Here is an 18,524-nt window from a genome sequence, read left to right on the forward strand (position 1 = left end):
TGATCAATTTTGGTTGGTGAATCTTTTCGTCAGTGTACATATCTAATTTGATCAGCTTAAGCTTGGGATTCTTTTCGTTTCTTTTCTACTGGCTACTGGTTGAGCTTTTGGTCTTTTCTCGCTCTCAAAAGCTAAGAGAGTACACTTTATAATGAGATGGTTGGATGGAGGACTCGATCGATTTTGGTTTGTGAATCTTTTCGTTTGTTTTCCACTGGTTACTGTTTGAGCTCTTGGTCTTTTTTCACCGTTAAAGGGTAAGAGAGTACACTTTATAATGTGATGGATGGATGGAGGATTTTATCAAGAAAAAGTTTCAATTATATTAAATCAATTATTTGTTTGTTTTTTTTTTTTCGTGACATTAATGGTTGTTACGTTTTTTAGTAAGTATCCGCTTTACATCGATAATATGACTCCGAAAAAAGAAAAGCAACCAAGTGATTATTCCCCCCCTCTTTCACATTGAGCCTTTTTTACACATCTAAGCGAATTTCCGATTGTTGATTTGCTGAATAACACTAGAAGAAGAGGAATAGTCCTTCTTCTTTATCTAAAATTCAGTAAATCAATCACAGATTATTGACTTTGTAGGGCAACAAAAAAGGTTCAGTGAGAATGTGAAGTTTTCTTGGATGAATAGCAAATTTTTCTTGATCAAAATTAATGTCAAATGGATTTAAGACGACGCTGTAGCTGGAAGCATTCTTGATGCCAAACGTTTATTGCAAGACATAATTAATGATGACATAAGATCGAAGAGACAATGAATGATCTCTGGTGTCTGAACGAATGTGTTCTGCGTTTCTGTTGTGTGATTAAATCGAAGCACTATTTGACAAATTTTATCGAGAGTTTGACGATTAGTAATCTTGGTCCGCGTCTGGCAAATTTGATTCTCAAATCAACCTGCTCTCCTTCCTCTCGCGAAGACGAATAGGTGACTTTTTTTTTTTTTTTTTTTTTTTTTTTTTTAAATAAAAAAAAAGTGGAACTAAATAAAAAAATAACTCAGTTCGAAGTAACTTAATTTCTGAACTTGTGCTTACGCCTAGCAAATAATATTCACATCTCAGTCACTTCTGGTGAAGCAAATGCATGGATATGTGGAGTATGTTTCTTTTAACTTTAGATCGGAGGATTTCTTTTAGTTTTTTTTTTTTTTTTTGTTAACCTTAGACGTATCTACGTCCAACATTATTTCTAAATTGTCCCAACTTATTGCAGTTGTAGACACGTTAGGGTTTATTTGTGACTAATAGAATCGTATGTAAGATTAGAACCATTCTCACAGTGGAACGGTAACAATAATCTAGGGGTAGGGACGGCACTGGTTGATGAGTGAATTATTCGATCGAACTTTAAGGAAGGGAAGAACAAGAAGAGGATGACTCTTCTTAGATGGTGGCCACTAGCAAAACATTGCAACCATTAATAATGTTATTGAAAACAAAATTGTGACGCGTCTGTCCTTAATGAAAAAAAAAAAAAAAAACTTTTTCGATTAAAAATGAAAATGCCATTTCTCTTTGGTACACCCTTTAAAATGCGATTCTATTTGAATTTTAGTAAAGTCAATATATTACTTAGCATACATTATACGAAACGAATTTGTTTAGGGTTACATTAATTAACACTTACTTGTGTTAAATTTAGTTAACTGTAGTACAACAATTATTAGAGATATTTTCAAAGGGCTTAAACTTGTTTCGATTAAGAACATATTGTTTTATTTAATTCGATTTTCCTTGTAAATCAACTTATGGCAATGATTTCATTTCATTTCTGAATAATTTTATCTAATTACATAGATTTTTTATACAATTTTAAGTAATTTATTTTCAAATTTCCCGCCATTGTTTATTTTTTCTAATTTTTTTTTTTTTTCAATTTATTTTATGCTTAGCAGTACCGGGCCTTACAAACGCATTAAAACAACGTTAAAACTCAACTGATTATTAACATCTCTAACCCCATCTAACTAATTTGCGACAATCGATGAGTTTTTTTGTTCGTTTACATGCATATATATTTATATATATGTATATATATATATATATATATATATTTGTTTACATACCCTATAGACAATTTTCAGTTTATAATAATAAATACAAAGATATGTTTATGGGCTTGTGTAATATATTGTTTGTTAAATTTAACAAAACTCACAATGCATTGCAACTGATCAATGTCTAGTTAAACTGAAATTATCTTTAGTGAAGTCTGTAAATATATATATATATAAAAAAAAAAAAAAAAAAATGAAAAATTATATACGTAGATTTAAACGCTTCTGCATATACATGTGTACATGTGTGCGTGTATGATGAATACATGTACGCAGATTCATACATATATTTATCTAAATAAGAGATTATTATTATTTTTTTTTTATGCATGTGTTTGTTGTAGAACAGTAACGTTTTTCCCTTGAGTAACCCTAATGTTAGTTAGTACATCAAGTACTGGTTAGTAGCGCTTTTTATATAAATAAAATATAAATTGCGCTACGCCGAGGCTCACGTGCTCTTAACATTTATTGCTATTCGTAATTCAATTCGTATTTACAATTAGAATATCAGCAGCAGCAACAGCAATAACAACAACAGCAATAACCAGTAGCAACGACAACCGTAGTGATAATTTGTACAATCATTTAAGTGCGTAACGCTATGAGAATTATTTTAAATAACTCTTTAAAAGTTTACTATTGTCGCTATGCTCTATGTAAAAACCTAGACAACGTAGTGGTGCAATATTGTACATATTCATGCTCATGTCCGTCCGCGCTGTGTTAAGTATGTAATTGCTGCTGTTGTTTATGGAGGTAAATAGATTCAAAATAGGTCTGCCTCTGTTTCTAACTAAGGGCTAAATTGAATTAAGCACACCCGTCCGCCCATTTATCTTCTAACCAACTACAGCGTATATATTTTTGTCTTTTGAGTACATCCCAAGTTCGAATAGAGTCATAGTCCCATAGTACTACAATAATGAACTAAATTGTCGGGAATTTAAAACAAAGCCGAAAGATGAGATGAAAATGTCAATATATATTTTTTATTAATCATTTATTGCATATAGAGCTTAGAGTGACCCTTTAATTGCTTGCATCTGCGGTTGGGAATAAGTTGCGTCCAAAAGTAAACAAATCATAGCATAGCCTAGGTTTTCTACGGAAAGGTTAACCAACTACGTTCCTCAGGTTTTTCTTCTTTTTCTTTCTCGCAAGAGGTTTCGCTATATAAACATTCGCCTCGAAGGCATGCAGAAAGCTGACTCTAATACTGTATATAAATGTTCATAAGCCAAGCTTGGACATGGGCGAAAATAAAATGAAAGCCTAATCGTAATTCTTAGCCAAAATTTTCTAATAATTTGATGCAAATAAATAGCAGGGCCAATCAGAAAGCCTGTGGGAAAAGGGATATTGGTGCGATGGGTCAAACCCCCAACATACTCACAGTGAGAGAGAAGGGCTTCGACTTCTGAGTCGATGCTAATCTTAAATTTAATACAAGTGTTCAATAATGTTATACGACAGATAGGTGTAAAAATTACTCAATCAGCTGACTAGCGTATCCGTATACGTTACACCTTGAAGTGTTTTAATATCTTTCAATATTGAAGGCAGTTTATAGATGCTGACATCGGGTAAACTCTATAGATGTCTGTGACTTACTATAAGCCGACTACTTACTATCGACTGAAATATCTTTTGATCGTAAAATTGCCGGGGAAGTAACATAGTCAAACTACAATTGAGTTTACGCGATATTGACAGCTCTAAACCGGCCCTTGATTTGTTGTAATGAGTACACCGTAAGGTTTATAGGCAAAGCTTAAACTAAGTTTGCAAAAATGGATTTCCATTCAATGCCTGACATGGCAAAAATTGTAGTACCGTTGCATAGAAGAAGAGCCTGCTTTGCTTTATATAATTTCTCAAAGAATTAATTTTGTTTGGCTTTGGCGGTATTTTTGTTGTTTTTTATGGTCCATGCGAGTCCCGCCCCTATGCTTCTATATAATTTAATACGGTTTCGTCCGTATATGGAGATTGAAGAGTTTGAAGAGCTTTTTCAATATTTCATTTTTACAAGTTGTAAACGCAATAACAAACAGCTCTCTCATCTCTCTCTCTCTGTCTCAGTGAATGGCATAAAAATGCTAGGAAATCGATACATGTGTAATCGAATAAAAGTAATAATTAATAATTCATTTAAATAAAATATTAATTGTAAAAACTATGTTAACGATTGAATATCACTCAGTAAAATGCTGCCCTCTTGGACTTTTACTTACTATAAAGTAGATAATTATATAGAAGAATGTCGTTTAAAATATGATAAAATTAATCGAGTATGAAAGAAAGCCCAAGCAAGAAAGTTAGATTGCTTTTAAAGCGAATGCTATACATCCAACTACACTCTCTAAGTTAAAATAGAAGAGAATCGTTTATGTATTTTTCAATTATATCCGTATATATGCTACTTATATAATTCGAATAATTATCTGAGTAAGAGTTTAGTTTGCAATTTATTGATCAATTAAAGATTTTAGTTCTTTCAAAATTTTCTTAAGCCTATTTTTCAAATGAATTTTTAAAATTCGAGTAAAAGAGTATTGGCCAAGATAAGATATTGATGATGATGATGATGATGGTATGATTTCAACTTCAATAATGATCGTGACATTAAAAAGCCGCATATCAGATATTCGTCTTAAGTAAAAGTTCTCCAGAACTCTTTCTTTCTTTAAAAATAAAATATTTGGCCATGTTTTCGTTAATAGCAAAAGCGAATGTTCGTGTCTTCAATTTAATTACACCAAACAAACACTAATCAAATATTTTGCTGTTGTACAGGGCAATAGTAAAATTTAAATTACGGTTACATATATTAACTCTTAGTTTAGATGATTCATGACCTCTTTCCTTTTAATCTATCGCAACATTGTTATTCAATTAGTTAGTATTTTTCATATGATACTCAAATTTATCTTGAGTATGTATATACATATATATATATATATATATGTATATATACATACGCTTTTTATTTTTGTTTCCGAAATCATTGTATATGCAAATGATAGATAACTTAACTAAGAAGTTAAGTTATATTAGGGTCTCGGCAAAGCAACGGCAAAGGAAATGACAAATTATTACTTAATCGAATTGCTTTTAATTGTTATCACTTTGCTTTGTTGCGCCCAACCTTAACGCATAGTCTTTAGAATAATTGTTATCAACTTTGATGGATTTTCAGCAGTCAATTTTTCAAAGAACCTTAAGTAAACTTTGCCTCATCTGTTGATATCAAATTTGATTTAACTACCATAGATGTCATGAAATATAACTAACGTGCTCGCTATGCCGTCATTCTTGGCTTTATGAATTTGATTTGCATACCTATCTTGCACAATGTCGATGTCCTTCCTTTTATCATCATCGAATTTTGTAGTTGTATTCAACAGCAATTCGAAGAACTAAAGTTTTTCTATCAACAGGTACATCGTCCATCGTTTGATTAAATTGTTTCAATATTTTTCTAGCGAGAATGTAAAACGATCTCTAGTATTAGCATAAAATATGCTTAACGCATGCCTGGCTTTATTACTTTTCCGACGAGCCAATTAAAAATTTAAATCAAATCAATTTGGAATAAATTAATGCTGAAATAAGTTTTTTGTTTTCAAATTGTCACATTGACAATGAGTGCGGTCAATGTCTGACATGTTACCATGAAATGCATGACTAAAAATGACCTAATATCGAAAGCGACGGCACACATGAAAGAATTGCTTTTAGAAAAGTTCTGAATGTAAATGTTGTGGTAAAATGTAATCAATGAAAAAAAAAAAAAATAAATAAATAAATAAATACATAAAAAAATATCAAATAATAAATTATGTAAATTATTGATATCGTAGGCGCACGCAAAGCAAGTTGAAAGATATACTATCTGTACTGTATACGTGCTTATGTAATATTTACAAAAATTTTGCTTTATCATCGAAAAAAATTACATTAAACTTGAACCTATAGAGCTTATGGTCTCTTACTTTTTTGCTTGTCAATCTGCTAAGCAAACAATTTATATTCCATATAATCTCTATTTCTCTCTCTCTCTCTCTCTCTCTCTCTCTCTCTTTGAGAACAACCGTCAGAAATTCGTAGTTTTCCCCAATAGCTTTGGCTCTTTTTTTTTCTCCATTTTTTACGTTCATATAAATAATGCCTACGAGTCCTATTGCGAGTTAGATACGATTTTTTGTTATTTAAAATTATTAAATGTTTTTTTATACCCACTACTGAAATATGGCCATATATTCATTTTGGTGTTTCTCATAACGTATGTAACACCCAAAAGACTTCAAAGCTTGTATAAAGTGTTTATATTCTTGATTAAGCCATGTCTGTCCGTCCGTAAGGTATGTTGCTGACACTCTCCTGCTCGCAATACGGAAGATATCGACTTCATATTTGGTAGAAACATTAGAAGTTTTTGCACGCAGGTGGGTATTACAAATGGTTCAAATCGCTTCAAGCAGAAGCCCGCAGTGGAGTGTAAACTGAACGCAACTTCGTTTTTCTTAACAAAAATTTGTGATTTTTTTCCCCTTACTCAGAAATTGTAAAAGTCAGTTGGCTGAAATTTTCCACATTTACCTTACGAAGCATTCTACTTTTTACGTGCAAAAATGAAAAAAATCGGCCATGCCCACACAAAGTTACAAGTGATTAAATATTATTTTTTTTACTTCTTTGAGGCTTTCTGCTTAATTATCATAAGGCATACAAGACAGAATGTTTAAAACTATTTTGTACACTCCTCAAATGAAGATGTATTATTATCTGTTTAAAAATGGGTTAGTTCTAAAACGAATATGGTAGATATCGCGACCTGGCGGATTAATTTTTTCTGAATAATACCAGCGATATGGGTATCAAATAAAAGAATTTGGCGAGTAGAATGCGAGAAGCTAAGTGTGTTAGCTCCAAATTAAATACGCCGGACGTTACGACGTAGGGAGCTGATTTTTTCGTAGATAACGCATAAAAAAACTTGGAGAGCAATATGCGAGAAGCAAAGTGTGTTAGCTTCAAATTAATTGTGGTAGACGTCACGATTTAGCGGAAAAACGTTTTCGTAAAAATACCTTCGATGTAGATATCAAGTGAAAGGAGTTGGCGAGTGGAATGCGATCAAGTGTTACTGATAACTTAATTATGGTGGACGTTTGATACATAAAGTCTTGAAGCGTTTAGAGATATCCCATTTCTTGAATATGAAAATCTCGAGTGGACCAAGCGTTTATGTGTTTCGTATGGGAGATTCGACCCTCGCTGAATATGACTTTCTTCCTTGTTTTCTGTCAAATACTAAATGCCAGATAAAAAAAAAAAGGTAGCTAGAAGTGCGAAGGGTTAGATCAAAATTGCTTCCCGATTTACATTGTTGAACGATTAGTATTATGCTTCTTCTTGTTTTCCCCTATGTAAGTAGCATCAGTAAATAATTATTTTTATATTTCGAATTATTGCTGATCCGGATTGACTACCAATCGAAATGTGAAATATTCACGTCCTTATCCATGTCAATAAGGAACATCTAAAGATGTCAACAAAACGAAAACAAAAAAAGTTTCTAAACATGTAACGCAATAAAACAATTAGAAAAAATCGGATGTTACATGAACTGAAACCCAAAGCTATGGGATGGGGTGCGTGTGATGTTTCAAAGCCGCTGAAAGAAATGTGCTTGCAGCATACCAGTAAAAGGATGAGTGAGAAATGGTTTATTACGATTAGTGGAATTATATTTTACGTTTGGATATAAGTAAATTGGAATATTTATGCCTTCATAGGCATTTCTTGAAGTGGAACCAATGCGGGTGGAATCAATAGCCTGTGCGTAGTATATATGTATTATGAGCTCCTGGTCAGATTAGAGATTTTAAGAAAAACACGATCGCTTTAAATACATATATACACACACACCCACACACACAAACACATATTATTCGGTTTGTGTGATATTCGAGCATAAATACAAGCCTTGAGACCGTTACTCACACTCTTCAAAGAAAATGCGTACATATATATATATATATATATATATATATATATATATATATACACACATGTTTTCTCACCCTGTTATACGAACATTTGAGTAAACCTTATGTGCATGCGTGTTGAAGGGTTGTAGAGTGGTCGTATATATTGGAATGGATGTCTGAGCCCTACAAACATTTGACAAATCTAAAATGCATTTTACTGAGATGGATAAGAAACACAAAATATGTTGATATAAACAAATTTATTTATTTGCTCTTTTAGTTTTCAGTCGACTTTAGTAGTGTGTGTTTATATATTAGCACGTAATGCTGAAGTCACTAAGTACTTTTATATATGTACGCTTATATTTGTGTTAATATTTGCATAACAATAAAATATGTCGGTGACAGATGCGACGCTTGAGTACCTTAACTCAAATTTTTGTATAAAATATAAAGACATGCGTGCGATGGCAACCCTTTTGAAGGGCTATTGCACTTTTCATATGCAATATTTTACGTACATATATATATATATATATATATATATATACTTAGCTTTATACTAAACATATATTTATATTATGTGCAATACATGAATGTGTGTGATAAGTAGTTGCGCACACTTGTTTACGAGTGACAACAAAATTTGTTATTGTTACTTGTGTCATTGTTTTTGTTTACTATTAATTTTTCTTTTTAGACTGTGATACATGTACGCCAACTTGTATATATATATATATATATATATATATACCCACACAGGCGCATTTATATGTATAAAGTACTGAATGTGCTCATATACATGCATAAGCACTTAAAGTGTTTATGAGCTGATGCTTATGTTGACAATTTGGGAATTTTTAATTAGTCAAGTTTAGTAGTGCAGTTAATGTTATTGTTATTGCGTGTTACTCTTAACATAATGTTATTTAGAGTTTATGTAAATTCCTTCTTTTTTTTTTTTTTTTTTGGTACCATTTCTCACATGACGATTTATGCTTAGGTAGGTTATATGTGCATCCAAAAGTGATGAATGGGTTTGGTTTAGTTATTTTTCACTTTTATTTTCTCCCACTGGTTCACCAGCAGCAGCAGCAACTGTAAACTGGGTGACTAGTTAAACTGTTATGTTTGCGTGTTTGTCATTTATCCTAACACTTTGTATTTTGCTTTTTTTTTTTTTTTTTTTTGCATAAACACATGCACTTGCGTTTATATTTCTGGTTCAACGGTTGTTATTCTTTTTTTTTTATAGTTCAAGGTAAAAATCATAAACTTTTCTATTGTACGTGTAAACACAAATACGCAAAACCAAGAGAGACACACACACACACACACACATTCAGATGTAGCTGTGTTTAATTACTGGGTCTATAGGTCGCTTGGGTAATTCACGTTTGCTTAGTTACCTCTCGCACGCACCTCCATAATCGCACGTATAGACACACATATATATATATATATATAAACAAAAACTTTACTTTAGCGTCTCTTTTAAATATTTATCGTTTTTAAACTTGATTTTTTACTAACATTTTTTATTATTGTTACTGTTGTCGTTGTTGTTGTTGTTGATGTAATATTTAAATATATCGTTAAGACTCACTTTGTTTTTTTTTTTTTTTTAATTGGTGTATTATTATTGCAAGGCTTGCATTCTTCTTCTTTGCCTACCTTGAATTGGAAAACATTGCAATTCTTTCGTTTGCATGTCTATTTAATGATATTTCCTTTCTTTAAGACCTTCGATATATATGTATGCACTTTCAGGCAATATGTTAACTTTGCAGTTAGGTAAGCAGCGGTAAAGAAGAACTTTTCCAAAATTGCTGAGAAAAATTTTCCAAAATTCAACCAATTCAGAGAGAGTTATTTGTATTGAAATCAAACCGTGTGTTTTCGCTCGGTAGCTTTACGAAAAAAAAAAAAACAAAGATTGGAGAATGGCCGGGAAATAAATTCGTTCAATATATTCATTCATGACATGCATTCAATTTGTATTCACACGGGATGCATAGGCGCTATCTGCTAAGCGCTAGTTTAATCTGCGTAATCTCCTATTGTCTAAGAAAGAGTGCAAGTAGTAATGCAGGATATAGAATAAAGGTGTGACTTATTCATTTGAAAATACTTGCTTTAAACTATGGCTAAACAACGTCATTTGCGGAAAGCTGAATTTTTTCTGAATGATTTGAAGATGCGTTGATGCGATGATGTTCGACATTGTATTCAATTCACATACTTATGAAAAAGTTGGGAGAAAAATTAATAATAATTGAACTGAAAGTTTACTCATGTAAACACCGCGTTCTACGATTGACAATAGTAATCTGTTGCAACTGGCAACTATCAAAAGAACTGTATACGCTTAAGAAGAAGGTCAACTTTCTTCTAAAAATATTCAAGGAGTCATTCAAAGATTTTACAGTCAGTAGTGGTAATGCATTCCAAGATCCAGTTGACTGGACAAACAATTATCGTTCGGTCAGACAGATAGATATGTGTCGTATTTATGTAAGAGAGTTATAATAAACTCTGAGTTGTTTTATGAAACGTTAATAACTATTCTTGGTGCAAGCTCGTTATACTTACTTCATTTTGCGTATCTAATTGTTGCAATAATTCTTGAATAAATTATGATATTACGCAGATAAATAAATAAAAGGACATTTACCATGTTATACGATAAACTATTGCGTCTCCACTTCATACCTACGAATTGATTACAATTTCATGCAAAGACCTTCAAGTAAGACAATGAAAACCTATCACCTAATAGAGTAAATGATGATTGTATAAATTTTGTCATTGTTTTCTCTTAGAACCGCTTCCAAGAGCAAAGCCATAAGTAACTATGAATTAAAAATACTAAGGCAAAATAGCACAAGCTTAACATTTCTTCAATTAGCATAATATGCTGCGTAATAAATTCTTTGCTTTGCATCATTTAAAAGACAAACTATATTGAATATTGTTACGCTTACATAGCATATCATCTTTGTATCATAATACAGGTTTTTACCAAAATTTCATTTTTAAAGATAAGAAATGCAAGCTAGTGATGATATGAAACGATTTTATCTAAAACAAAATAATTTTTTTTTTTACATTATTTTCATGTGTATTTCCTATGTTAGTCCATTATAATATATCGTAATTGCATAAAAAGAAAAAAATCTTATGAAAAATTACGAATTTGTACTTTGTGAAGACTTTTCATGGAAACGATTGAAGGTTTGTAAAACTTTGAAAACCATGACTGTTATAGAAAATATGAGAGTTTAATACGAAGTCAGTCGACTGCGAAATATATTTTCAATGTGTGAAAATAATAATTGCATGAAAAGTGATTTGAACTTGCGAATTTTCATTGACCCAAATAAATGTTATACTATAAGGATGAGCCTACATCTACAATTTGTTTTGCTTTTCTGTATTTTTTTTTTTTTTTTTCGGTTCTTTTGGCAGTTCGTTACGCGTAAAATATGAAACGATGCAAGTATCACGTATCAACGTATGCGTTTGCAATATTTGTATATATATATTTGTATATATATACGCGTTATGTGCGTTGGCCTAGCAGTCAAGTTTGCTAAATTTGTCGAGCACATACAATCATATTTCCGAATATGAAAAATATGTAGTCATGGTCAGCGTAAATAACAAAAAACCGATTTAGTGAACGTCGATCTGCTTACTAAAGTTTAATTTTCAAAAATTCTTATTTTGATTTCGAAAAATCTGAGAAAAATTCAATTAACTTCGCGTTTAGTAGGTCTGTCAAAACTTTGTAAGACTTATAAATACCTCTTGACACACACAATACAGGGACGAAAGAGAATAGATTTAATAATATATGGCAGTCTAATGACTTGATTGTTAAGATCTCAAAATTTTCCCTACAAGAGTGAACTTGTTCTGAAAATTTTCTCTTCACTAGACTATCCTAGACTATGTTGAAACATTAACTAAAGTTAAGAAAAATCAAAGAAAATATTCCGCTGTAACCGAGTCACCACATTTGTTTTCAAAAAAGGAGAAGAGAAGTCTCGGAAAAAAAATTACGTTGCCATACTTTATAATATTAAGTATGCGTGATCTTAGTTTGTTTTTGTTTTTATTGTCAGGTATAGCGTTTGTAGTAATTTACCAGTAATGAGCGAAAAGCTCAGTTAGTTTCGGGTTTTGAAAAGTGCCCCTTTTTTCAGCTTATGTGGACGGGCAAGCCCTTAGCCCCATTGGCCCCATGTTCAATATTTACCTGCGTGCAAGGACTTCCAATACTTTTGGTCAATTTAAAGTCGGTATCTTAGTTTTTGCCACCGGAAGAATGTTGACCACACATATCCAAACATGCAGACGGATGGACAGACATGCCAATGCCGATGCAAAACTTAAGACTTCCTTCACATTTATATCAAATTTCATTTCATTTTTCCTTTTTTTTTTTTGATTTTTATTAACATATATGCAACCTATGTAATACATATATATAACGAAGGTATCTCTTCATTCTATGTCTATTAGGGCACGAAGGAAGTTCATAATAACATACCTCCTGGCGGTTAAATAGACAACACTTATCTTCTATATTAAATGGCATTAAATTTAAACAAAAGGAAAAGGTGAAAAAACCAAGTCCGAAATTTTTTATTAGAATTTCATTAGTTCATTAGATTGTACAAGTATCCAAATCATATCTTCTTAGGTGAGGATAGGGCAAGTCTTCATATCTTTTTTAACCTTGTCCTCCATCACATTGTTCCGTGATCAACCTTTTATAAGAAATGAATAAACTTTCCGATTGATTGCTTCCGAACCTTTTTTTGCCAGAGTAGCGTAAAGATCATCAGAAAATTTCTACGTGAACAATTTTTATAATAAACGGAAAATTTTATATCCTCCTGTATTTTCTGCATTCTTCACGCATTTGGTAAAGACAAGCTTTTAAATACGGCATGTAGTAGACTTCCCTTAATAACCTTATATTGCAGAGTGTTTGTATTACAAATTAAGTGCGTTACTAGTTATTTGCACACTGTTCTTGCCAATCTCTGCTTTGCTAAAACAACCTCGAGCTCAATGCGAAGTAGTTGTTGCTTTAAAGCACATTTAAAGTCTTCGCAGACGTTCTAGAAACAAAGTTTTGTGTGATTGGCGAGCATTTGGATGAAAAACATTAATATTTCAAGTAAGAATTTCGTAAGAACACTACAGTCCTACCCTACAAAAATATATTCACATGGCGAGCATTTAGATGAAAAACATTAATATTTCGAGTAAGAAATTCGTAACAACACTAGAGTCCTACCCTACACAACCGTACTGTTAGTCATATATCGACTTTGCAAAATCAAGCTTTCCATGTGGAGTGGTCGAAAAATTAGTCCGACTTGTAATATTTTCAATTATGGTTTTCCTTACGCCAAAACATTTCAACAAAATCTCATCAAAAGGTCTCAAAAATTAGGGTTTGCAGGTTGAATATAAAGACACAAGGATCGGCATACGTGCAGACAAGCTTAGAGCGAGCATAGAAAATGGTGCTGAATCCATCAATATCGATCCATCTCAAGTCGCAATCTTAATACATGCCCGAGGAATGCAAGAGGTGTAGTGTACAAAAAACGCAAAAAGTAAAGAAAAAAATGCAAATCATTGCAGTCACGCTGCGTTGAAATATTCTGTTTCAAGCTAAATACGTTTGAAGTTTCTGTTTACTGATGTTCGGAAAATCATTCGGAAAATTTTTGGATCGTTTAAAATCTTGTCATGCTCAGGCTCATCTTTTTTACCATTCTTGGCTACTTATGGATTCGTTTAGAATGAAAAAAAAACTTGATATTCTGAAAATTTTGCAACCGTTTTCCTCCTAATAAACGTTTGCTTTTATGGTGAAGTTTGCGCTATTCTTGTGTTCATGGTTGCAATTCAAACCCAAAGTAAGCAGCTTCCTTTCGAAAAACTTGTAAAAAAATACACTAAAAACTGAGCTGTAGGCTTACTTTGTAGACTAACGTTACTTCTATTTGGTCGTATTTTATGGTAACATACGATCCCCGAATACTTACCCCTTGCCGTGTCTTGAATTCTTTAATTTCACTGAATAATTCAATTCGGGCACAGGCTGAGCGGTTCGCAGTGTTTGTTACAGTCGACTGTCGCATATAAGTGATTTTTCATTTTGATCCGGAAATACGCCACAGCCCTGTTTCCAAAGAGAGCGGATCATTGATACATTCATCTTATCGCCAATAGACGATAACTGTTAACGTGGGAGGAGGGCATGAAGACTACTTTTTTGTTCATATTTTCGACAAAACATTTAATTGTCCAGAAGCAGAACGCGCTTTGATATGATAACATAACCTCAAAGCAAGTAATAATAATAACGCATTTTTTTAGTGTTTTGTTTAGTGTTCTAGCGTAAAATGATTCTTTATTGTTATTATTATTATCGCTATTATTATTGTTAATATTATTTTATTTTTTTTTTCAAAAAATTTATTCATCATCTCATAAATAATTAATTATATAATAATAATAATAATGCATAAAACAACATTAAACTTAAAATTTATTATAATATTTTTTTTTTTTTTTTTCTTAAATTAATCCTGTGTTCCTTTTCCATTTTTTTATTGTTTGTGTTTATTATTGTTATTATAATGTTGTTATATTTGTATAAATATTTTCGTTCTTTAATAGAGACATAAACACAGATTTAACTTTCTTTGCATTCAAATCGATTAAACAGACAAATCCATGATGTATGATGTTGTTCTGTACCATGCGTTGTATTTTGTAAGAAATCCGCATGTTGATGATGGCTATTGAATTGCGAAATTATCGATGTTTGAAAGAAATTTTTAACTTTTAACTTTTTTTTTGCCTCTTTTTAATACTTGAAAAAAAAAACAAAAAAAAAAAAAAAAATAAAAGAGAAGAAGAGATAAAAAGTTATAAGAGAGTAAACTTGAGTAAATAGTTTATATCAAAAAGTTGTCTTAATGTTTGCTTTGAAGAAATCTTCTCGCAAACACATAAAAAAGCATCAAGTATGGGGTTTTTTATATTCTTTTTCTTTTTCGTTTTCCTTTTTTCCTTTTTAAAGATATATCCTTAATTGTTATTATTATTTTTTTTTTTTTTTGTCTGGTTGGTTAGAGATTTGAGAACATATGTATATAGAGAAGTGAAAGCTGCTCAATTAAAGAATTGTGAGAAAAAGAAAGAGAGAGAGATAGAGAGAGAGAGAAGAGGGAATGTGAATCTTAGACGCTTTCTTTTTACTTAAGAACGCAAACTTGGTTTTTTGTAGCCCACACTATTCGTAGTAGAAGGATCTGTTCAGTTTGTGCGAATGTTAGCAACAACCAGAAGGATTTGAGATAGATCCAACTTTTATTATAGAGATCGATTCAGAAAGTGATTCTGATCGAGCTTGTCTGTCCGTCCGTCCCACCGTCTTGTGTTCTTGCGTTCAACGTACGCGTATCTTAATTAGATCTTGACAAAAATTTACTTACGTAAAAATATGCTTACGTCTTTTGTCCCAAGGACGAAAACTATTGAAAATGATACAAATTGAATCACTTTTTCGATCATTTCCTCTATAACAACTTACTTTGAAAATTTTTATATGGCAGGTCGTAGCCCATTAACGTGTTGTTACTTGCTTTTACATACAGTACAGAGCGGAAAACGTCAGTTAAGCAGGAAAAATTCGAACTTTTTTTTTTTTTTTTGCGACTGACAAGTAAAAATTGCATTACATGAATACCCCTTGTAATGTTAAAAATCACTACAAAGCAAGAACCAATACGTGTTCTATTCATACGTTAAGACGAGTAGCAAGGATTCAGATATTTTGTGACCTGATTGAAAACTTATGGACAAACGCAAACTTCACATTTTAACAAATATAAGAGACGTCAACTAATCTTATTTTGGTGGCCATTGCCATAAAAAATGTAAGCATAATATAATATACGGCTTGATACGTACCTGTTTTGTTTTCTGAAAATGTGAAGCTAAGGAAAAAAAACTTAATTCGTGGACAACAATATATGAATAATATTATCATAGACGCATATGCAGTTTGTTCTAAGCACACTGACTAATTAAGATCTTTGAAACAATATAGAGAGAAGGTAATAAGCGAACAGTCGTGCAGCATATCTATCGAAAGAGCACACACTATTATATAGAGATCAGTTTATGAATTTAATTTTCAAATTTCTTTTTAATCTCTTAAGATTTAGATGCATTTTTTTTTCAAATTTCGGATTTTCAATATTACTGAGGCAGATCTTTTCCTCCCTTTGATAGACTACAGATCTGCTGTGGTTTTGTTAATTGTACTTTTTTTTATGAGTTTCAAAAATCTACTTATATAAGCGACATTATTGATTCCTTCTCTTTCAGTAGGTAAATCCGAAGACAGTTGCAATCCTTTAAGTAACTATACTCCACAAAACCATCAGCAAGACCTTAGAAGATAATTAGGTGACAAACTTAGTCGATAATAGTTAATAGCTACAAATTATTCTTTAAAGGCTTTGTAAATCCCGAAAAGCGGACGGACGTGGCAATGTCTTCACTTTCTTTGATCGATGATAGATAGACAAACCAGATCGCTCCCCAGGAAAAGTCTATTCTAATCACTAATTTCTTAAAAATGAATTTTAGTAATTCACGTCTTGCTGGTTTGAAGTATAGCTACGGTACGTCCATTATGGCTTATGCGGTCAGGGAAGAATTTGAAGAGTAAAGCCATTTATAGCCAATAAGTTCAAAATAAGGCCTTCTTAACAGGGAAATGAAAGTTTAATTCTGGGAAATATTAAGAATAGTCTCACAATTTTAATTGGGCCTTGTATTCAATGGATTTAGATTAAAAAAAATGACTTCTGCGTGGGGAACATTGCGGATAAAGATTACGATTTTTAATTTGCTTAAAAGAAGCTAGAAGTCTTTATAATGTGCGAGACATCATATACTAATAAGATTGCGAATACCTTACCAAAAGTGGAGAAAATCTTTTTCGCACACGCTCTGTGATCATGATAAATTATCTAAGGTTCAAAGAGAGACATGAAATCTTCCTCCACAAGGACTTTTGCACTGTCCTCACGTAACTGAAAAGAAAAAAAGAAGCTGCAGCGTGCATAACAAATGAAGTGAATCTTGAACGTCTTGAATGATTAAAAAGTAGACGGGCTTCTTCCATAAGGCTTTTTAAGAAGCCGTACATACATAAACCAATAAAACGGTATAAACTCTCCATCGAAACTAGTTAATCTTCTCCTTATGTACCCTGTAATTGTTATGAGTATAAGTAAAACTTTTTTCTCATGTAGGCACACGGATTGATTCACGTATATGATGAAAGAGGCTTTTGTACTGTAAGTCCTCTAAAAGTCATAAAAGTCATACCTTTATAATTGATTTGCTTTCAACTTAAGTGTGAGTGGGAGCGTGGGCGTGTTTGTGACTGTTTACTGCTAAAACACTATACTATAATTTTGTGATACTTATTTTTAATAATAATTTGCTTAAGCCATTTTAACTTTTACACATTTAGGGTTTCGGTACTTTTTCCTTTTTTTTTTTTTTAATATTTAATTTTATTTTAATAAACGGTGTTTTCAGTTGCAAAGATTGAGTTTTTTTTATCGAAGATTTATTTTTTGGTTTTTCTTTTGCTTTACCTTTTTCTTCTTGTTGATGATTAAATGCATATTTATGAAAATTACATACATATTATGGTTAATTTGTTAAATTTCTTGTCAGCTTTGCAAATCGGCCAACAGGAACCTACTAAACTGAGTGGGGTGATTGTTTGTTGTATATGCATGTATGTATGTATGTATATATGTATGTATGTGTATGTGTATGTGCATATGTGTGTTTATGCGTGTAAGTGTTTGCGAATAAGTTCATTACGTTTGAAATTGTATGCAAAATAAGTGCTTTTTAATAAAATATTTATACTTCTTTTTTCATTTTTTTTTTTTAATAGCAAATAGCTTTTGTTTTTTATTTTTTTTGTTAATTACATATTTTTAGGGCTAATCTTGCGATCTCTAGCGTGTAATGACGATTTTTAAATAATAATAATTTAATATACATATATATGCTTATAAAAAAAAAAAATAAAAAAAAAAAAAAAAAAAAAAAAAAAAAAAAAAAAAAATCGAAGCAATCCTAAGCCTTCTTCCTTTTTATGTAAAGATTTATATATATTTTAAAGCATTTTTATTACGTTTTCATTCAAGCTTTGCCTCTAAATTCTAAGTTGTTTTTTTTTTCCTAACATTTTGTTATTCATTTTTTTTTTTTTTCTTTCCTTTATTATATTTATTTTCATTTGCTTCTCCCTTAATAAAACACCCTTTTTTTTTTTTTTTTTTTTTTTTTTTTTAACGATTGGCAACTTTCGTTTCTCTTCT

At 31.5% G+C, this 18,524-nt stretch overlaps 1 protein-coding gene across 2 annotated transcripts in view; it reads right to left on the minus strand.

The window, feature by feature from the left end:
- The window catches only part of LOC119638044, a 17,917-nt gene extending 8,801 nt beyond the window's left edge, over nucleotides 1-9,116 (minus strand). Inside the window, exon 1 of one of the 2 annotated variants that reach the window (XM_038034633.1) lies at nucleotides 9,046-9,116. Coding sequence is in view for 1 of the 2 variants with exons in the window: in XM_038034632.1 (XP_037890560.1) it covers nucleotides 1,642-1,723 (82 nt within the window). In the remaining variant the exon portion in view is untranslated. Of the gene's footprint in view, nucleotides 1-1,641; nucleotides 1,938-9,045 lie in introns of those variants that run through there. The other variant, XM_038034632.1, reaches the window with a different exon arrangement.
- Between the last annotated feature and the right edge of the window lie 9,408 nt (nucleotides 9,117-18,524).

This window comes from Glossina fuscipes, unplaced genomic scaffold (assembly GCF_014805625.2).
Source record: "Glossina fuscipes isolate IAEA_lab_2018 unplaced genomic scaffold, Yale_Gfus_2 62, whole genome shotgun sequence".
NCBI classification, from domain to species: Eukaryota; Metazoa; Arthropoda; class Insecta; order Diptera; family Glossinidae; genus Glossina; species Glossina fuscipes.